General features: G+C 42.8%; 1 protein-coding gene across 6 annotated transcripts in view; it reads right to left on the bottom strand.

The window, feature by feature from the left end:
• nbeal1 (neurobeachin-like 1) overlaps positions 1–18,300 on the bottom strand; it is a 503,417-nt gene that overhangs the window by 263,283 nt on the left and 221,834 nt on the right. For 4 of the 6 annotated variants that reach the window (XR_011592710.1, XM_070876167.1, XM_070876171.1 and 1 more), the window contains exons 10-12: positions 13,123–13,203; positions 2,774–2,857; positions 2,029–2,127 (exon numbers count right to left, since the gene is read on the bottom strand). Coding sequence is in view for 5 of the 6 variants with exons in the window: in XM_070876167.1 (XP_070732268.1) it covers positions 2,029–2,127; positions 2,774–2,857; positions 13,123–13,203 (264 nt within the window). In the remaining variant the exon portion in view is untranslated. The remainder of the gene's footprint in view (positions 1–2,028; positions 2,128–2,773; positions 2,858–13,122; positions 13,204–18,300) is intronic. The other 2 variants (XM_070876168.1, XM_070876169.1) reach the window with 2 other exon arrangements.

The following is an 18,300-nucleotide window of genomic DNA, read 5'->3' as shown; positions in this document are numbered from 1 at the left end:
CCATGCTGACTTGGGCCGATCCTGTCACTGCTTTCCAAATGCGCTGCTATTTCATCTTTAATAACTGATTCCAACATTTTCCCCACGACTGATGTCAGGCTAACCGGTCTATAATTACCCGTTTTCTCTCTCCCTCCTTTTTTAAAAAGTGGTGTTACATTAGCTACCCTACAGTCCATAGGAACTGATCCAGAGTCGATAGACCATTGGAAAATGATCACCAATGCATCCACTATTTCTAGGGCCACTTCCTGAAGTACTCTGGGATGCAGACGAGAAGGCCCCGGGGATTTATCGGCCTTCAATCCGATCAATTTCCTTAACACAATTTCACGCCTAATAAGGATTTCCTTCAGTTCCTCCTTCTCACTAGACCCTCGGTCCCCTAGTATTTCTGGAAGGTTATTTGTGTCTTCCTTCAGAATCTACTTGAAAACACTGCCAAAAATATAATCAAGAGCAAAAGTGAGCAGTAGTGATAAAGAATTAGAGCGCCTCTTCACCAAAACTCATATTACAATAAGTTTCAATGGGCCCAAGTTTCGAGCCACACCTAGAACGGCGCAGTCCCGACCTGGACGCCCATTTTTCGCACCACAAAGTGCGCCTAAAAAAACCCTCCAGATTCTACACCTCCCTGCAGGTCCTCTGGCCCTCGGCGCAGCGCAGCAGGAGCTGTAGGGGGCGGAGCCAGGTCCCTGCACCGAAAACACTGCCGGGACCTCTGCACATGCGCGTTACAGTCGGCGCGCATGTTCAGTAGCTCCAGGCGCCCAAAACTGTGTGGGAGGGGCCGAAGCACGCAGCCCCTAGCCCTGGCCGAATGGCCTCACTGGGGCTACGTGAATAAGGCTACTCCCACGGCCAGCTCCTGCTTCCTCCCAACCGACTCGACTCCCGCTTCCGGACCCGACCCGACCCCCCCCCCCCCGGACCGGACCCGACACCCGCTCCCCACCCCCACCCCCCACACCCCCCCCGGGGACTGGATCCAACCTGACCTCCCCTCTCCCTCCCTCCCCCCGACCCGAACCGAACCGACCTCCCTCCCACCACCCCCCCGACCCGACCCAATGCCACCTACCTGTAAATCTGGTGCTGGGGACGGGCCCTGCCCGAAGTCTCGGGCCCGGCCCGTTCAGCCTCCCTCCCCCTTCTCCTTCCCCCCCAATCTCCTTCCCCCCCCCCCAATTTCCTTTCTCCCCCTTCTCCCCATCCCTCCCCCCCTCCCCCCCTCTGCTCCCCCCCTCTCTCCCTCTACCCCCCTCCTCGCCGTCAGAAACACAGACACTGACAGACAGAGAATAAGAGACACACAGACAGACAGAGATAGAGACACTGACAGAGACACACTGAGGGGGGCATCCCAGCACGCTGTTGGAGGGCTCCCGGTGCTGCAGTCGGTAAGTAGAAAATGTTTTATTTATTTATTTTTTTAATTATTTCTTATTAATTTTTTTTGATTGATTTATTGGTTGATTTATTGATGTATTTATCATTTATTATTGATGATGGCTCTTTATTTGTAAAACTGAAGTGTTTAATGTTTGTAAACTTCCCTTTAAACACCCCCCCCTCCCCCACCATTCCCTACGCCTGCTTTGTAACCTACGCCTGATTTTCTAAAGTGTAGACAAGGTTTTTTCGAACATACAAAAATCTTCACTTACTCCATTCTAAGTTAGTTTGGAATAAGTTTTCACTGACGAAACTGTGAAAACAGGCGTAAGTGGCCGGACACGCCCCCTTTTGAAAAAAAAATTCTGTTCCAAAGTGAAACTGTTCTAACTGACTAGAACTGGAGCAAACTAAATGACGAGAATTCCGATTTCTAAGATACTCCGTTCTACACCAGTTGCTCCTAAAAATCAGGAGCAAATCATGTGGAAACTTGGGGCCAATGACTCTGGAGGATACATGAGTTCAACTGATAAAATGGTCACTTTGGTACCATGCAATTCAGAACACCTGTGAAAGAAGTTTTGTAAGTCAGCATCAAGTCTTCAAAATTCAAATGTTGAGCCTCACCATGTTCATCAGCTCCTTCAGCAGATCTCGTGATGGCTGGCCCAATGTCTTCAGGACCTCATACAGTTGTGTGTAACCAATACGCTCTTTGAACACTTCCTGGTTTCAGAATTTTTTTAAAAACATGGAAAAACTCAATGCAAAATAACAATGCATTAACTGATATTAAAACTCATTATTCCTTTATCTTTTGTATTATTAAAAAAAAAGGTTCCTTCACTGTATGGTGCCCTCTGCAGAATAAGCAGTGCAATGGAGTCCAAAGCTCAATGTAATAGAGTAATAAGCTGTGAACTTACAGCCTCGATTCCCCAATCTCAGCTATCCTTTCATGAGAACAGAGAACAGAGTGGAGGCCAGGCATTTTCGCACAGCAAAGCGAAATAGCATGGTCCCCAGCCTCTCCCGTCCATCTCCACTTGGTCAGAGATGGAGGCAGTTCACTTACCTGTCCTCTTGGTGACTGCTGGATTACGAGGACATAACTTTCCCATCCCATAACTTACAAAGAGTCAGCACAGGCATGATGGGCAGAATTACCTCCTCCTTTGCTGCATCATTCTATGATTGTTTTGCCCGTTCCCAGTCCCAGCCAGTAAACAAATCTTGTGCTGTTATTCTGAGAAAAATTGTGAGTGCACTGGTTTTGGGAAGAGGTTAAAAAGCAATTTTTTTTAAATTCAAGGTATCCAAATCTGAAGTTTTGTTGGGTTTTTCTCTTCGATGCTTTATAAACAAAGCTTACCTTAGCAGCTGGGGATTTGTGCATCACTGCAGTCAAAGCTTGGATCGTCGATACAGCTAGGATATCCAGGCGGCCCTGAAACACCTAGAACATCAATTAGACTATCAAACTGCAACTAGCAAGGATACTGACCAGAGGAAAGAGGAATGCTCATTCACCAGTTCTCTGTTCGCAAACTAGGAATACAAAGGTTAGTACCAACAATCAAGACTTGGCATTTGAGTCTTCCAACTAGCATTTACCTCACTTTAAAACAAAGTGCACAATTGAGGTCGAACTGTGGGAATACCCAGTACAAATTTCTGTTTGTAGACACTGCTAATGGCAGCAGGAATCAAATGAATCAGTTTGTGTGTTACTGAAAGTTAGATTGTATTGGTGACAAAAAACACCCATTTAGCTTTTACAAATATGTTTTAAAAACATGTGGATAGACCAGATCTAACTTTACCAATTCAGTGCATTATTTCTTGATCTGTTTATTTGGTACCAGTGAAGTATTTTTCAGTGTGAAAGCACAGAGCTATTTTGCACTGGCTGAGAATTCAATCCTATTTTTGATAAACATACAAACATCAAAACCTACAGCAGTAACAACAGTCTTGCGCTGAAATTACTGTTGCTGCCAATCCAAATTAGCTCGCCTGAAGCAAAGCCACTTACACAAGATGAAGAGCCAAAAAAGAGACAGACTGTCCATATTGTGTCAGATCACACAAAATAATCATTCAAACTCACTCTTAACATGAGTATGTTTGAAAGCAGTCCAAAAAAGATCATAAGACTATTAAGTGTACACTTGGAGAGACCAGAAGCCAGCATTTTAGCATTAAATTAATTTATCTTCTATCCTAGCACTTTTACACGACTGTGCATATTTTATTTTGGAGAAGGGAGATTTAATGCCACATTTGATTTAATTATCGTCCTGTGCTATAATAAATTGAATAAGGAGAAATAACAAATGTTTAGAGTGCTAGTGGGAATGACAAGTCTTGACAATACCCATAACCATACAAGACAGGCCTGAAACAAATCTCCTGTAGCAAGAACATTATGCGGCATGCCACACCCACTCCCATTACTCACATATTGTAGTGTTGGTCAGCTTTGTAACGAAGGCCAGTGAGGAAAAATACGCACCTTTATAGTTACACTGGGATACTTATAGTTCTTTTGTTTCCAATTGCTTTGCTTCCAGCATGCAGCAGCTGGAATTAGTGTCATAAACTATGTGATTACAAGAGGCAACTGTTAACAGGGAAATGTTGATCTGGAAAATATTTAGTCCTGAAAAGTTGCACTTTAGTATGGGAATGTGAACGTTTATTTAAAATGAATTTTAAAAAATTCTGAGGACAGCAGGTACACTTGTGCAAGAACTTTAAATTACAATTGCTTGCAAAAAAAGCTAATGTATTTTATAGTTCTATTCAATAATGAGAGTTAAAAAATTTAAGTTTTTCAATCGTTACAAGAAAACACGTTGAATGGCAAAATGCTGGGACGTTCCTTTTGGAGGGGAAAACCTAACTTGTGAAACAGATTTTTGTTAGGCAAGGGGATTGAGGGTTACAGAACCAAGGCAGGAAAACGGAGTTAGGATACAGATCAGCCACAATCTAACTGAATGACGGAACAGGCCTGAGTGGTTGAATGGCCTATTCCTGTTCCGAGATCACCAGGATTACAGGAGAGATGCAGTTGCTGCTTGCTCACCATTTCTGTTTCTTGAGACCCTCATTTTAAGATATTGGTCACCTCCTAGTTCATCTTCATATCCTAGGATAATGAGGAAGTGCATCTCTAAGCACCGCTGTGCAAGAGAACTTAATTGGCATGGTCTTACAAAGACTCACATTGCACATCATGAACATGTCTGTTGTCAGTAGCATCGGGATCAACAAACAGTTTGGTGGCAATCCAGGATTATCCAATTCGGGCTTCTGTGAAGAGAGATCCTACAATCTCCTCAGCTGGGTTGAGGTTTTACAACAAGCCTAATTACTCCCTCCCTAGCCCAGGGTGCTAAGGCAAATTGTAGTGCCGTTACCAGCACCTCCACTAGCTAATCCAGCATAACACATAGATCATACTTCAAACCTTTTGTTCTGTATGGCTCAACTATTCACTGGATAATCTGAGACCAACATATCGCAGAATTTAGTAAACTTAAGGAAAACAGAAAGCTGTTATTATTTTTCTTTTGGTGCCTTGTGTGTTTGTGCAGTCCTCAGAATCTTTTAAGTGATTAGGCAGAAACACCCAGTAACCTTCAGGTTGTTGCTGCACCTCCTCACCAGACCAGGCCACTGTACTATGCGGTAACACCGACAATAAGCAGCTGTACATCATACACATCTGCCTGTGCACCAAACAACATTCAGCCTCACTGATCACAACAATACCCACCCATCACCACAATGCAGAGAAATCAAAGGGTAAACCCTACAAGATTAAAAATGTAAGCAGTACTTGGAAATGCCATGCCAGTATCAAATGCCTCATGCCAGCTGGTATGTTTAATTTTCAAGAAAGAACTCATGGATTTTGTATTTCCTATAATAATAGGCCCTAATTCCTATAATAATACAATAGTAATGAACAGGTACTATAAAACATCAGTTTTAAATGTCAGTTTTGGTAAAAAAAAAGGCTTTGAGTTCAGCTTTTTTTTATTTGATAAGGGGGGTAATCAAAACAGAAACAACTTGCATTTATCTAGCACCTTTAATGTAGAAAAATGCCCAAGGTGTTTCACAGAAGTGTAATCAAAAAAAAATCCAATGGACTCTGAACAGAAGGAAGAGATATTAGTTGGTAAATAAAAACTTGGTCGAAGGAGGGTCTTCGAGGAGGGAAAGGGTGGTAGAGAGGTAGGGGGGAGGCTTAGGGTAGGATTTCTAAAGTGCAGAGTGTAGGTGGCTGAAGGGGGAGGGGTGGGGTGGGGGGGGAGGGATAACACACAAGAGACCAGACTCAGAGGTACAGAATTTGAGAAGGGGGTAATATGGCTGGAGAAGGTTAGCGACATAGTGAGGGGTAAGCCATGAAGGGATTTAAACAAAAGGATGAACATTTTAAAATTGAGGCGTTGCTGGACCGGGAGCCAATATAAACCATCGAACATAGGGGTGACGGATGAATGGAATTTGGTACAAGTTAGAATACGGGCAGCATTTGGATGAGCTCTGGCTCACGGAGCGTGGAAGATGGCCAGGAGAACATTGGAGTAGACGAGTCTGAAGATGACAAAAGGCATGAAACAATAATGGGGGCAGATGGCCTCTGTGTAACAAAATTGCAATTTATAAACAGGTTTACAATTTTGTTGCATGGTGCAGAAGGAAAATCTTTCTCCCCGCCCTCACCACCCATCAAATCGGGTGAAGGCCCATTTATAGAGAACAACCTACTGAAATTGAACTGTTTTCTGAAGTGCCATGTATGGACACAGATATCACATTTACAACACCCACTGAGCAACTCTGCCAGTCAAATGTCAGGTATGCGTCCAAGGTCTGTTGCATGAACAGACATTTACCAGAGAAACTAAATGGCTAATATATGGAATGACAATTTCAGTGCAGTGATTGCCAAACACCTTTGCCTGGAGACTATTTTTTTTTAAATGTGTGGGAAGAAAGGAAGTAAGGCAACAATAACAGAGTTTGATATGCACATCAAATTGCACCAACACCCCATCAGGCAGACATGATGCAAACTGCTACAGGGAGAGGCTTTTGAATCTATAGATACATTTGGAGGCAAAATGCTACCGGGCCATTTTTGATAGGAGAACTTATAACAGATTGACTGCAACAAAATGTGAACAGGGAAAAAATGACTCATGTCTGCTTTTGATGTCCAGCACATATTCCCAGGCAGCAGGCGACGTGATGTCATCCTATTGCGAGACAAACCTGCTGGCTTGTGCCAAGTTGCAGCTTTGCTACTACTTAGATCCAGATTGAAGAGGAATGTTTCTACTGAATAGCTTTACTGCAGGAATATGTACAAGCTTGACAGAGCACTTTCACAACCACACACGTCTGCAGATGTCGCCTTTCGGCCTCAATTCAACCACCTGTCATAAAACAGTGGTCTTCCTAAAAAAAAATAAGTCCCATTTACCAGTTTAGGCAGATGTTAAATGCCCAAGGCATCATTCTAAGAAAAGCAGGGAATTCGGCCAGTTTCTTGGCCAACATTCCTTCCTCATCTAATACCACCAAAAAATATTAATCTCACGTGGGGTGTTGCTGGTACAGAGTGGCTACAATGTTTGACTACATAACAGTCACGGCACTTAAAAATAATTAATTGTACATAAGGTACACCAGTCAAATAAGATTCAACATTTATGACCGACAAGTTATGCAAAATCTTTATAAATCACTGGTTCGGCCTCAGCTGGAGTATTGTATTCAATTTGGGGCACCACACTTTAGGAAGGACATCAAGGCTTTGGAGAGGGTGCAGAGGAGATTTATTAGAATGGTACCAGGGATTTTCTATGTTTCTATGATGGGTTTCAATTATATGGAGAGACTGGAGAAGCTGGGATTGTTCTCTTTAGAGCAGAGAAGGTTATGGGGAGATTTGACAGAGGTATTCAAAATTATGAGGAGTAAATAGAGAGAAACTGTTTCCACTGGCAGCAGGGTTGGTAACAATGAATATATTTTTAATAATTAGCAAAAAAACAGGAGAGATAAGGAGACTTTTTTTAAACTCAGTTATGATCTGGAATGCACTGCCTGAAAGGGTGGCGGAAGCAGATTCAATAGTAACGTTCTAAAGGGAATCAGATATATACTAGAAAAGGATGTATTTGCAGGGCTCTAGGCAAAGAACACTGCAGTGGGACTAATTGCATAGCTGTTTCTAAGAGACAGCACAAGCATCATGGGCTGAATGGCCTCCTTCTATGTATCATTCTATGAAGTCAGGAGACATGCAAACAGACACACTTTTCTGCTTTAAGTTCTTTATTATCCATTTCTTTGTATAATATATTTTGCCTACTCATGTAACCTCTCTTTCACCACCAACCCTAAACGTTTAAAGTGTGCCTTTATTACTTGTTTAAAAAAACACCAAGGCACTAACATAGCTCACACTGTTAATGCACAACAAAACATAATGTTTAGAAATTTTTACAACAGGGGCAGCTCTAAAACATCTAATATACAAGATGTATTTCTTTTCCATTTTTGGAAAGGTTTGACCTATTTAATGACAGCAGGAGCATACAGGGAATTGAATGTCTAAGCAGAGGTATTTTACGAATGAACAGGTCATCTAACTCAAATTTGATTGCAAAGGAATGATCTTCGTGATCCTAGTTCCTTTTTATATTTCTAAAACTCCTTTGAAGAATGCTTTAAAAAGCATAATTTGGCTCACTCAAGTTGGATCCAGAGCAGCTTTCATGAACAATACTTTGCTGCTCAAGCAGGCTTTGACTGTATTGAAACCCAAAGAATGGTCTCATGCCCAAGATGCCATCACAATCAGCTCTAGCCTCCACAATAACTAGTGGGCTTGTACTTGGGGTGGGGATCCCGTATCTGTACACAGCCAGCAAGCTGCCCGCACCCTTAGGGTCTACCTGCCTTTCTTCCACCACATTCCCGGGCCAGGGCAACCCTCTCCGCTTTGTCAGAAATTCCCTCCCACTCTGCTATTCTGCAGTAACCATTTACAGCTTCTCTAAGTAAAGAGATTAAGGATAGTATTTGATTAAAAGAGGCTGATAATGTTGCCAAGAACAGTAGTAAGCCTGAGGATTGGGATAGTTTTAGAAATCAACAAAGGATGATCAAAAAATTGATCCAAGAGGGAGAAAATAGAATGAGACTAAACTAGCAAAAAATAACAGATTGTAAGAGCTTCTCCAAAAAGGCAGTAGCAAAAGTAAACGTGGGTCCCTCAGAGGTTGAGACAGGAGAAATTATAATTGGAATAAGGAAATGGCAGGGTCGTTAAACAAATATTTTGTATCTGTTTTCACAGTGGAAGACACAAAAAACATACCAGAAATATGGGGAACCAAGGCTTTAAAGAGAGTGAGGAACTTAAAATAATTATTAGCAAAGGAAAAGTACTTTAGAAACTAAAAAACGACAAATCCTCTGGACCCGATGGCCTACATCCTTGGGTTCTAAAAGAGGTGGCTGTAAAGATAATGGATGCATTAGTTGTGATCTTCCAAAACTTCCTAGATTGTGGAACAGTTTCAGTGGATTGGAAGGTAGCAAACGTAACCCCGATATTCAAGAAAGGAGGGGGGAAGAAAACTGGGAACTATAGGTCAGTTAGCCTGGCATCAGTCGGGAAAATGCTGGAATTCATTATTGAGCAAGTGGTAACAGGGCACTTAGAAAATCATAATAAGATTAGGCAGAGTCAATATGGTTTTTATGAAAGTGAAATCATGTTTGACAAATTTATTCAAGTTTTTTGAGGATGTATCTAGCAGTGTAGATAAAGGGGAACCAGTGGAAGTAGTGTATTTGGAATTTCTAAAGGCATTCAATAAGTTGCTACAGGAAAGATTGTTACACAAGATAAGGGCTCACAGGATTGGGGGCAATATATCAGCATGGATAGAGGATTGGTTAAAGGACAGAAAACAGAGTAAGAATAAACGGATAATTTTTAGGTTGGGAGGCTGTTACTCGTGGTGTGCCGCAAAGATCAGTCCTTGGAACCTCGGCTATTTATAATCCATATTATGACTTAGATGACAGGACCGAGTGTAATATATCCAAGTTTGCTGACAATACAAAGCTAGGTGGGAAAAGAAGTTGTGAGGAGGACACAAAGAACCTGCAAAGGGACATAGACAGGTTAAGTGAGTGGGCAATAAGGTGGCAGATGGAGTATAATGTGGTGAAATGTGAGTTGATTCACTTTGGTAGGAATAGAAAGACAGAATATTTGTTAAATGGTGAGAAACTATTAAATGTTGGTGTTCAGAGGGATGTGGGTGTCCTTGTACAAGAAACACAAAGTTAACATGCCAATACAATTAGGAAGGCAAATGGTATGTTGGCCTTTATTGCAAGGAGGTTGGGGTCCAACAGTAAGGAAGGCTTGCTGCAATTGTACAGGGCTTTAGTGAGGCCACACCTGGAGTAGTGTGTACAGTTTTGGTCTCCATACCTAAGGAAGGCTATACTTGCCTTAGAAGCAGTGCAATAAAGGTTCACTAGATTGATTCCTGGGATGCGAGTGTTGTCCTACGAGGAGAAATTGAGTAGAATGCGCCTATACTCTGGAGTTTAGAAGAATAAGAGACGATTTCATTGAAACATACAAGTTTCTGAGAGGGCTTGATAATTGTAGCTGCTGAGGGCCTTTTTCGCCCGATTGGAGTCTAAAACTAGGGGCCATAGGCTCAGGATAAGGGTCAGCCATTTAACCACTGAAATTAAGAGAAATTTCTTCACTCAGAGGGTAGTGAATCTTTGGAATTATCTACCCAAGAAGGCTGTAAGTGCTCAGTCGTTGAGTATATTCAAGACAAAGATCGATAGATTTTTGGACTCTAAGGGAATCAATGGATATGGGGATCAGGTGGGAAAGTGTTGCAGTCAAAGATCAGTCTTATTGAATGGCAGAGCAGGCTCGAGGGGCCATATGGTCTATTTCTGCTTCTATTTTCTTATGTTCTCTGGACCCATCTTTTGTTTTTTTACTTGTCTCATTACCACACCCTTTTGCCTTTGCATCATCATCCCTTCAGTCATTTAATCACTCGTGCTCTCCACCCCATCACCCTTTTGTTCTTTCTCTGCCTCTCATCCTGGCTCTGCACTTGCTTAAAAAGCCATTCATCTCTGACATCTTCTAGTTCTGATGAAAGATTTTCGACTTGAAACGGTGACTCTGTTTCTCTCTCCACAGAAGCTGTCTGACCCACTGAATGTTTCCAGCATTTTCTGTTTTTATACCACAATAGCTAATAGGTTCAACTAAATTAACAGTCAATTGAGAACTCAGCGCATTAAAGCTCTGTTCTGAAGCATTGTCTTCCATTTTTGAACTGGACCTTCAAATGAACCCTGATGAGCAGATGATGGTTTACTTTCTGCCATTTTTTTCACAAAAACCACAGAAAAAATGTTTGGGAGAATCTCCAGCCCATTCCCAGTAAACACGAAGCACAATTTACAAAAATTCACATTTACATGGCAGAGGATTTATGCCCCTAATCAAATTTAAGTTAGACAACTGGGGAAAATTAGACTTGGTTTGCTGTCTCTGTTTTACAATAGATCACTAGGAAGTGATCACAACCATGTCTGGTGCACAGATGCAAAAATAAAAAAAAAATTTAATTGGGGGAGTAAACGAGGCATTAGGTTAGACGCTGCCTTTTTCACCTGAGACCTGGGTTTGAATATAGGCCAGTCTGAAGGGATGAAGATTGCTTATCTCTGCTAGCTTTAAGGGTCTTATGCAAAATGCCATTGGGCAGTCTGAACCCAATACTTACTGGGTGGGAAGTCACAATGCAAAAATAAGCACGCTTTTATTTGCAAAATCACTCAGCAGCCACAAAGATAGTGGATCCATTTTGTGTTCAAGAGCAAAGTGGCAACATATTCAAGCATTTCATGGCCACCTGTGAAGAGTTCCTGCTACCCGCTGATTGCCTAGCTAGGGCTCAAATCAACACTGATTAGTTGTCTAGTGAACAACTGATGACTATCATCCTTACGGACAAGGGGAGGTGGAAAGAGGGGAGAGGTACGCAGGGTCTTCTTTGAGTCAAGGTGGCCCCAAGATGACACATCTGGTAGTGACGGTCTGAATCAATTCAACTTTCTGTGACAGACTAGGTAATGCAATGTTTGACCCCACGGTACTCCAACTGATTGAGCAGCTGGGGGCTAGAATTCTTTCAAGTCTGCGCCAAACAAACCTGAAAAGCAAAGCCCTATTGGGTAGAGTGATCCTGGTTGGAAAAACATGATTCAGTTGGTTAAACTTTGAAAAAAATATATTTGGACTCGTGATATGGGCCCTATTTATTGCCCATCACTAGTTGCCTTGAAGGACATTATGAGTCAACCATGTAGTGTGGGACGGATTCACAATGGGCAAGAGTGAGGGTGGCAGATTAGGGGTGATATTAGTAAACCAGTTTGTTTTTTCTCAACAATTCAGCAGTTTCCATGTCAGCAGCTTCCGGTGTCAACCCATAAATCACCAGATTTAATGATTCAATTTCCTAACATGCCATGGTAGGATTTGAACTCAAGTGCTGGATTGGTAGTCCAGTACCAGAACCACTAGCTGCTGGACCCAGTAGTTTAAACTCCAGCAATCTCACTGCACACTCTGCAAGGTCTTGGCCCTAAGCTTTTGGATCTTGGCTAAGTGAGAAACACCCCTACAGGAAAAGAGGGAAATAAAAACCCTACCTTCATGGACCTATCAGTAAGTTGCTTTGGAGAGAAGTCTTAAGCGTGTTAATGTGTTGCCGCACCTGGGGGATTCTTTAAGAATCAAAAAAGTTGGTGTGGGAAATGCAAGAATCACACTAAGGCAAGTTGATGCTGGGCATAAGCATGATGTTGGAGCAGACCACCACAATCTTACCTCTGCAGATGGGTGTTGTATAACTCACCCAGTGTATTCTAAAACTGATGCCTGAAATGGCAAATATTCAATTATCTAGCTTTAACGTCTTTCACCTCAATAAGCATAAAAACAAAATTAAGGAAAAACTCAAAAGTTGCCATTGCCTTCACTCCACTGGTAACATACCTCAGAAATTCCATTTAGACCAATCAAGAACAGAAAATAGCTAAATGAAAGAAGCTCCAACAAAGGCATAATTTCTAGGTTGGCTCTCCAGCTATCCAATGCTAGAATCATTGGTTCTCAAACAAGAAGCTAGGTGACAAAAACAAAAATAAAATCATACGGTTTAAGCTACCTTTTATGAAAGCACAAATTCTGTCTGACAAATGGAGGGAAACTGTCAGGAAGAGGGGCGAAAGAGGAAAAAGTGAACCAAATATATTTTTTAAAAATCTATGATTACAAGGGATTTGCTAATTAGATTATTCATAACTTTTACAATCTGAGCTGTTCTTCCCCCATCCCATTAAAAATCAGTTGTGAAATGGAGGTAGGAGAGAGAACGTGAAACAGTCCTTATTGTGCTATTAATGGTCATCAACTCTGGTTTGTTTGATTAATAAATCCATCCTGGTGATAATTGGCATACGATTTCTTCCTAGTCATTAGGCTGGCTGTCTTGAGATACATACTGGCATGGCTGTCCCAATGCTGGTGATTTACAGCTGAAACAAGAATTCAGTTAATACCTGGTTCACATTCATTTCTGTCAGTAATTTGTTGGCAAGATCTTTCTCACTCTTGTCTGCTGCTTTAGAACTTACAAACAGCTGTTAAATGAACACAACACAAGCATGAAAGGCACGCAACGAGTAGAATTAAGAGAGTCGGGGCACGACTCTGTGAACATGGTTATTGAAAGGAGAACTTTAGTTAAGCCAGCTTAAAGCAAGTTAATATTTATGTTTAATAGACTAAATTTAGCTAACTCGAATAGAGACAGTCAACAATGATAAAGTCAAACCATTTCATTTTTTTTTTTAAATAAGAGAATGTAACTTAGGTTACTGATCCTGACAATAAAACATGATTATGCCACTGCTGATCAAAAACAAAGTGATGTGGTTGCAACTATTCAATTCAGAAGTCCCCACTACCCAGCAGCAACATTCGCGGGGCAACGCCCATCAATATGTAGTGAGTTACCAACATTGTGCACTCTCCAGTGGAATGTGTCCCACTTCCCAGGCAATTTTCACTATTTCCGGAACATCCCCCAGAATGAGAGCATGCTTTGCCGCCGCCTTCTTCTATTGTATTTTCTTCTCTTAACAAAAAAAATTCCCAAATGGCTAAGTAACTGTACCTCGTACCATGGCACCAAGTTTGAGATAACAGAATCTCTGTACGAGCAACAGAGTGTGGAGGCAGGGGAAAGAGACGTAAATAAAAACAAGATAACAGATGCACCACTCCCAATTGTTGTCCAATGACCTACGCAGTGAAGTGCACATGCAAAGAATGGAGTTGGTGGAATATTCTCACATGAAGAATGAAAGCCTGCATAAGGTATTTAAGGCCATTGGTGAATATAAGTTAACATGTCAACGTCATCAGGAGACAAAGAGAGAATTTGATGAGAATTTATATTTAGCTCATTGCCATGTGGTAGCATGTGGGTGCAAAGCACCAATTTCCCACACAGGTCTCGGCTGGGAAGGAAGGTAGCAAGCAGAGAAGTTCTTCCACCGAAAGAGGAGAAAAGAAACAGATGCAGCAGATGGACTGACCTTGCAAATGGAGAGTTACCTAACATAGGCAGCAGTTTGGGAACAGGTCACTCGCCCTAGGGAATGGTACATGACATGGGAGGGGAGCGGAGCATGGAACAGAGAGTCATGAGATAGAAAAGTGCCAAATAGAGTTATGTCACTGCTACTTAAAAGACCATTTTCTTTGGATACTTTAGCATAATATAATTGCTCAGTCTCTCATAACAGAACAAACTTGCAATTATATACAGGCCAAGTGCAAGAAAAAAAATCTTAAGTCTTTTTCCTTCGCTAAGTGATGATACAAAATTACATTAGAGGGTTATGCACAAAGGTTATAGGTGAGCCTGAAATAAAACGAAATCCGGTGAGTAACAAAGAGTAAGACTGCAACAAGTCATTCCAAAAGCAGTCATAAGATCAATATGGATGAGAAAGACCATTTGGCTCATCCTAGATCATTTATCCAGAAATAAAAACACTATTAGTTTGGCATCCGTTCATAGTTTGCCATTGGCTTGATTGAATTATTGACCCGCCACCCCCAGATCAGAGTCATCCCTTGTGTCCGGCTGACCAGAACAAGACTAAGGGCCCAAGTTTCCACATGATTTGCGCCTGATTTTTAGGAGCAACTGGTGGAGAACGGACTATCTTAGAAATCGCAATTCTCCACATTTTTTTTTCTGCAGTTCTAGTCAGGTAGAACAGTTATCTTTGGAACATAATTTTTTCTTCAAAAGGGGGCGTGTCCGGCCACTGACGCCTGATTTCAAAGTTTCCACAGTGAAAACGTACTCCAAACTAAAGTAGAATGGAGCAAGTGAAGATTTTTGTAGAACTGAAAAAAACCTGTTCTACACATTAAAAAATCAGGCGCAGGTTACAAATTAGGCGTCCAGAACGAGGTGGGGGGGGGAAGGGAACTCATTAAATTCTATAATAAATCCTTATTTATACTTATACAAATATTATACAAATAAATCCAACCTGAATAAACATTTATAAGCAAAGAACAGATTAAATAAACCATCTTCCTACCTGTGTGAAAGTGCTTCAGGCAGGCCTTTCGGGACCGAAGGCTGAACGGGCCGGCCCGAGACTTCGGGCAGGGCCCGTCCCCAGCACCAGATTTACAGGTAGGTGGCGTCGGGTCGGGGGGAGGGAGAGAGAGGGAGGGGGGAGAGAGAGGGAGGGGGGAGAGAGAGGGAGGGGGGAGAGAGAGGGAGGGGGGAGAGAGAGGGAGGGGGGAGAGAGAGGGAGGGGGGAGAGAGAGGGAGGGGGGAGAGAGAGGGAGGGGGGAGAGAGAGGGAGGGGGGGAGAGGGGGAGAGAGAGGGAGGGGGGGGAGGGGGAGAGAGAGGGGGGGAGGGGGAGAGAGAGAGGGAGAGTGAGAGAGAGAGAGAGAGAGAGAGGAGGGAGGGAGGGAGAGAGTGTGAGGGAGGGAGGGAGAAACATAGAAACATAGAAACTAGGTGCAGGAGTAGGCCATTCGGCCCTTCTAGCCTGCACCGCCATTCAATGAGTTCATGGCTGAACATTCAACTTCAGTACCCCATTCCTGCTTTCTCGCCATACCCCTTGATCCCCCTAGTAGTAAGGACCTCATCTAACTCCTTTTTGAATATATTTAGTGAATTGGCCTCAACAACTTTCTGTGGTAGAGAATTCCACAGGTTCACCACTCTCTGGGTGAAGAAGTTCCTCCGCATCTCGGTCCTAAATGGCTTACCCCTTATCCTTAGACTGTGACCTCTGGTTCTGGACTTCCCCAACATTGGGAACATTCTTCCTGCATCTAACCTGTCTAACCCCGTCAGAATTTTAAATGTTTCTATGAGGTCCCCTCTCATTCTTCTGAACTCCAGTGAATACAAGCCCAGTTGATCCAGTCTTTCTTGATAGGTCAGTCCCGCCATCCCGGGAATCAGTCTGGTGAACCTTCGCTGCACTCCCTCAATAGCAAGAATGTCCTTCCTCAGGTTAGGAGACCAAAACTGTACACAATACTCCAGGTGTGGCCTCACCAATGCCCTGTACAACTGTAGCAACACCTCCCTGCCCCTGTACTCAAATCCCCTTGCTATGAAGGCCAACATGCCATTTGCTTTCTTAACCGCCTGCTGCACCTGCATGCCAACCTTCAATGACTGATGTACCATGACACCCAGGTCTCTTTGCACCTCCCCTTTTCCTAATCTGTCACCATTCAGATAATAGTCTGTCTCTCTGTTTTTACCACCAAAGTGGATAATCTCACATTTATCCACATTATACTTCATCTGCCATGCATTTGCCCACTCACCTAACCTATCCAAGTCGCTCTGCAGCCTCACAGCATCCTCCTCGCAGCTCACACTGCCACCCAACTTAGTGTCATCCGCAAATTTGGAGATACTACATTTAATCCCCTCATCTAAATCATTAATGTACAGTGTAAACAGCTGGGGCCCCAGCACAGAACCTTGCGGTACCCCACTAGTCACTGCCTGCCATTCTGAAAAGTACCCATTTACTCCTACTCTTTGCTTCCTGTCTGACAACCAGTTCTCAATCCATGTCACTACCCCCAATCCCATGTGCTCTAACTTTGCACATCAATCTCTTGTGTGGGACCTTGTCGAACGCCTTCTGAAAGTCCAAATATACCACATCAACTGGTTCTCCCTTATCCACTCTACTGGAAACATCCTCAAAAAATTCCAGAAGATTTGTCAAGCATGATTTCCCTTTCACAAATCCATGCTGACTTGGACCCATCATGTCACCTCTTTCCAAATGCACTGCTATGACATCCTTAATAATTGATTCCATCATTTTACCCACTACCGATGTCAGGCTGACCGGTCTATAATTCCCTGTTTTCTCTCTCCCTCCTTTTTTAAAAAGTGGGGTTACATTGGCTACCCTCCACTCCATAGGAACTGATCCAGAGTCAATGGAATGTTGGAAAATGACTGTCAACGCATCCACTATTTCCAAGGCCACCTCCTTAAGTACTCTGGGATGCAGTCCATCAGGCCCTGGGGATTTATCGGCCTTCAATCCCATCAATTTCCCCAACACAATTTCCCGGCTAATAAGGATTTCCCTCAGTTCCTCCTCCTTACTAGACCCCCCGACCCCTTTTATAACCGGAAGGTTGTTCGTGTCCTCCTTATTGAATACTGAACCAAAGTACTTGTTCAATTGGTCTGCCATTTCTTTGTTCCCCGTTATGACTTCCCCTGATTCTGACTGCAGGGGACCTACGTTTGTCTTTACTAACCTTTTTCTCTTTACATATCTATAGAAACTTTTGCAATCCGTCTTAATGTTCCCTGCAAGCTTCTTCTCATACTCCATTTTCCCTGCCCTAATCAAACCCTTTGTCCTCCTCTGCTGAGTTCTAAATTTCTCCCAGTCCCCAGGTTCGTTGCTATTTCTGGCCAATTTGTATGCCACTTCCTTGGCTTTAATACTATCCCTGATTTCCCTTGATAGCCACGGTTGAGCCACCTTCCCTTTTTTATTTTTATGCCAGACAGGAATGTACAATTGTTGTAGTTCATCCATGTGGTCTCTAAATGTCTGCCATTGCCCATCCACAGTCAACCCCTTAAGTATCATTCGCCAATCCATCCCAGCCAATTCACGCCTCATACCTTCAAAGTTAGCCTTCTTTAAGTTCTGGACCATGGTCTCTGAATTAACTGTTTCATTCTCCATCCCAATGCAGAATTCCACCATATTATGGTCACTCTTCCCCAAGGGGCCTCGCACAACGAGATTGCTAATTAATCCTCTCTCATTACATAACACCCAGTCTAAGATGGCCTCCCCCCTAGTTGGTTCCTCGACATATTGGTCTAAAAAACCATCCCTTATGCACTCCAGAAAATCCTCCTCCACCGTATTGCTTCCAGTTTGGTTAGCCCAATCTATGTGCATATTAAAGTCACCCATTATAACTGCTGCACCTTTATTGCACGCACGCCTAATTTCATGTTTGATGCCCTCCCCAACATCACTACTACTGTTTGGAGGTCTGTACACAACTCCCACTAACGTTTTTTGCCCTTTGGTGTTCTGCAGCTCTACCCATATAGATTCCACATCATCCAAGCTAATGTCCTTCCTAACTATTGCCTTAATCTCCTCCTTAACCAGCAATGCTA

Source organism: Pristiophorus japonicus, chromosome 3 (assembly GCF_044704955.1).
Source record: "Pristiophorus japonicus isolate sPriJap1 chromosome 3, sPriJap1.hap1, whole genome shotgun sequence".
Lineage (NCBI taxonomy): Eukaryota > Metazoa > Chordata > Chondrichthyes > Pristiophoridae > Pristiophorus > Pristiophorus japonicus.
The sequence above is the reverse complement of the archived record's forward strand: the minus strand, read 5'-3'. Positions and strand labels throughout refer to the sequence as shown.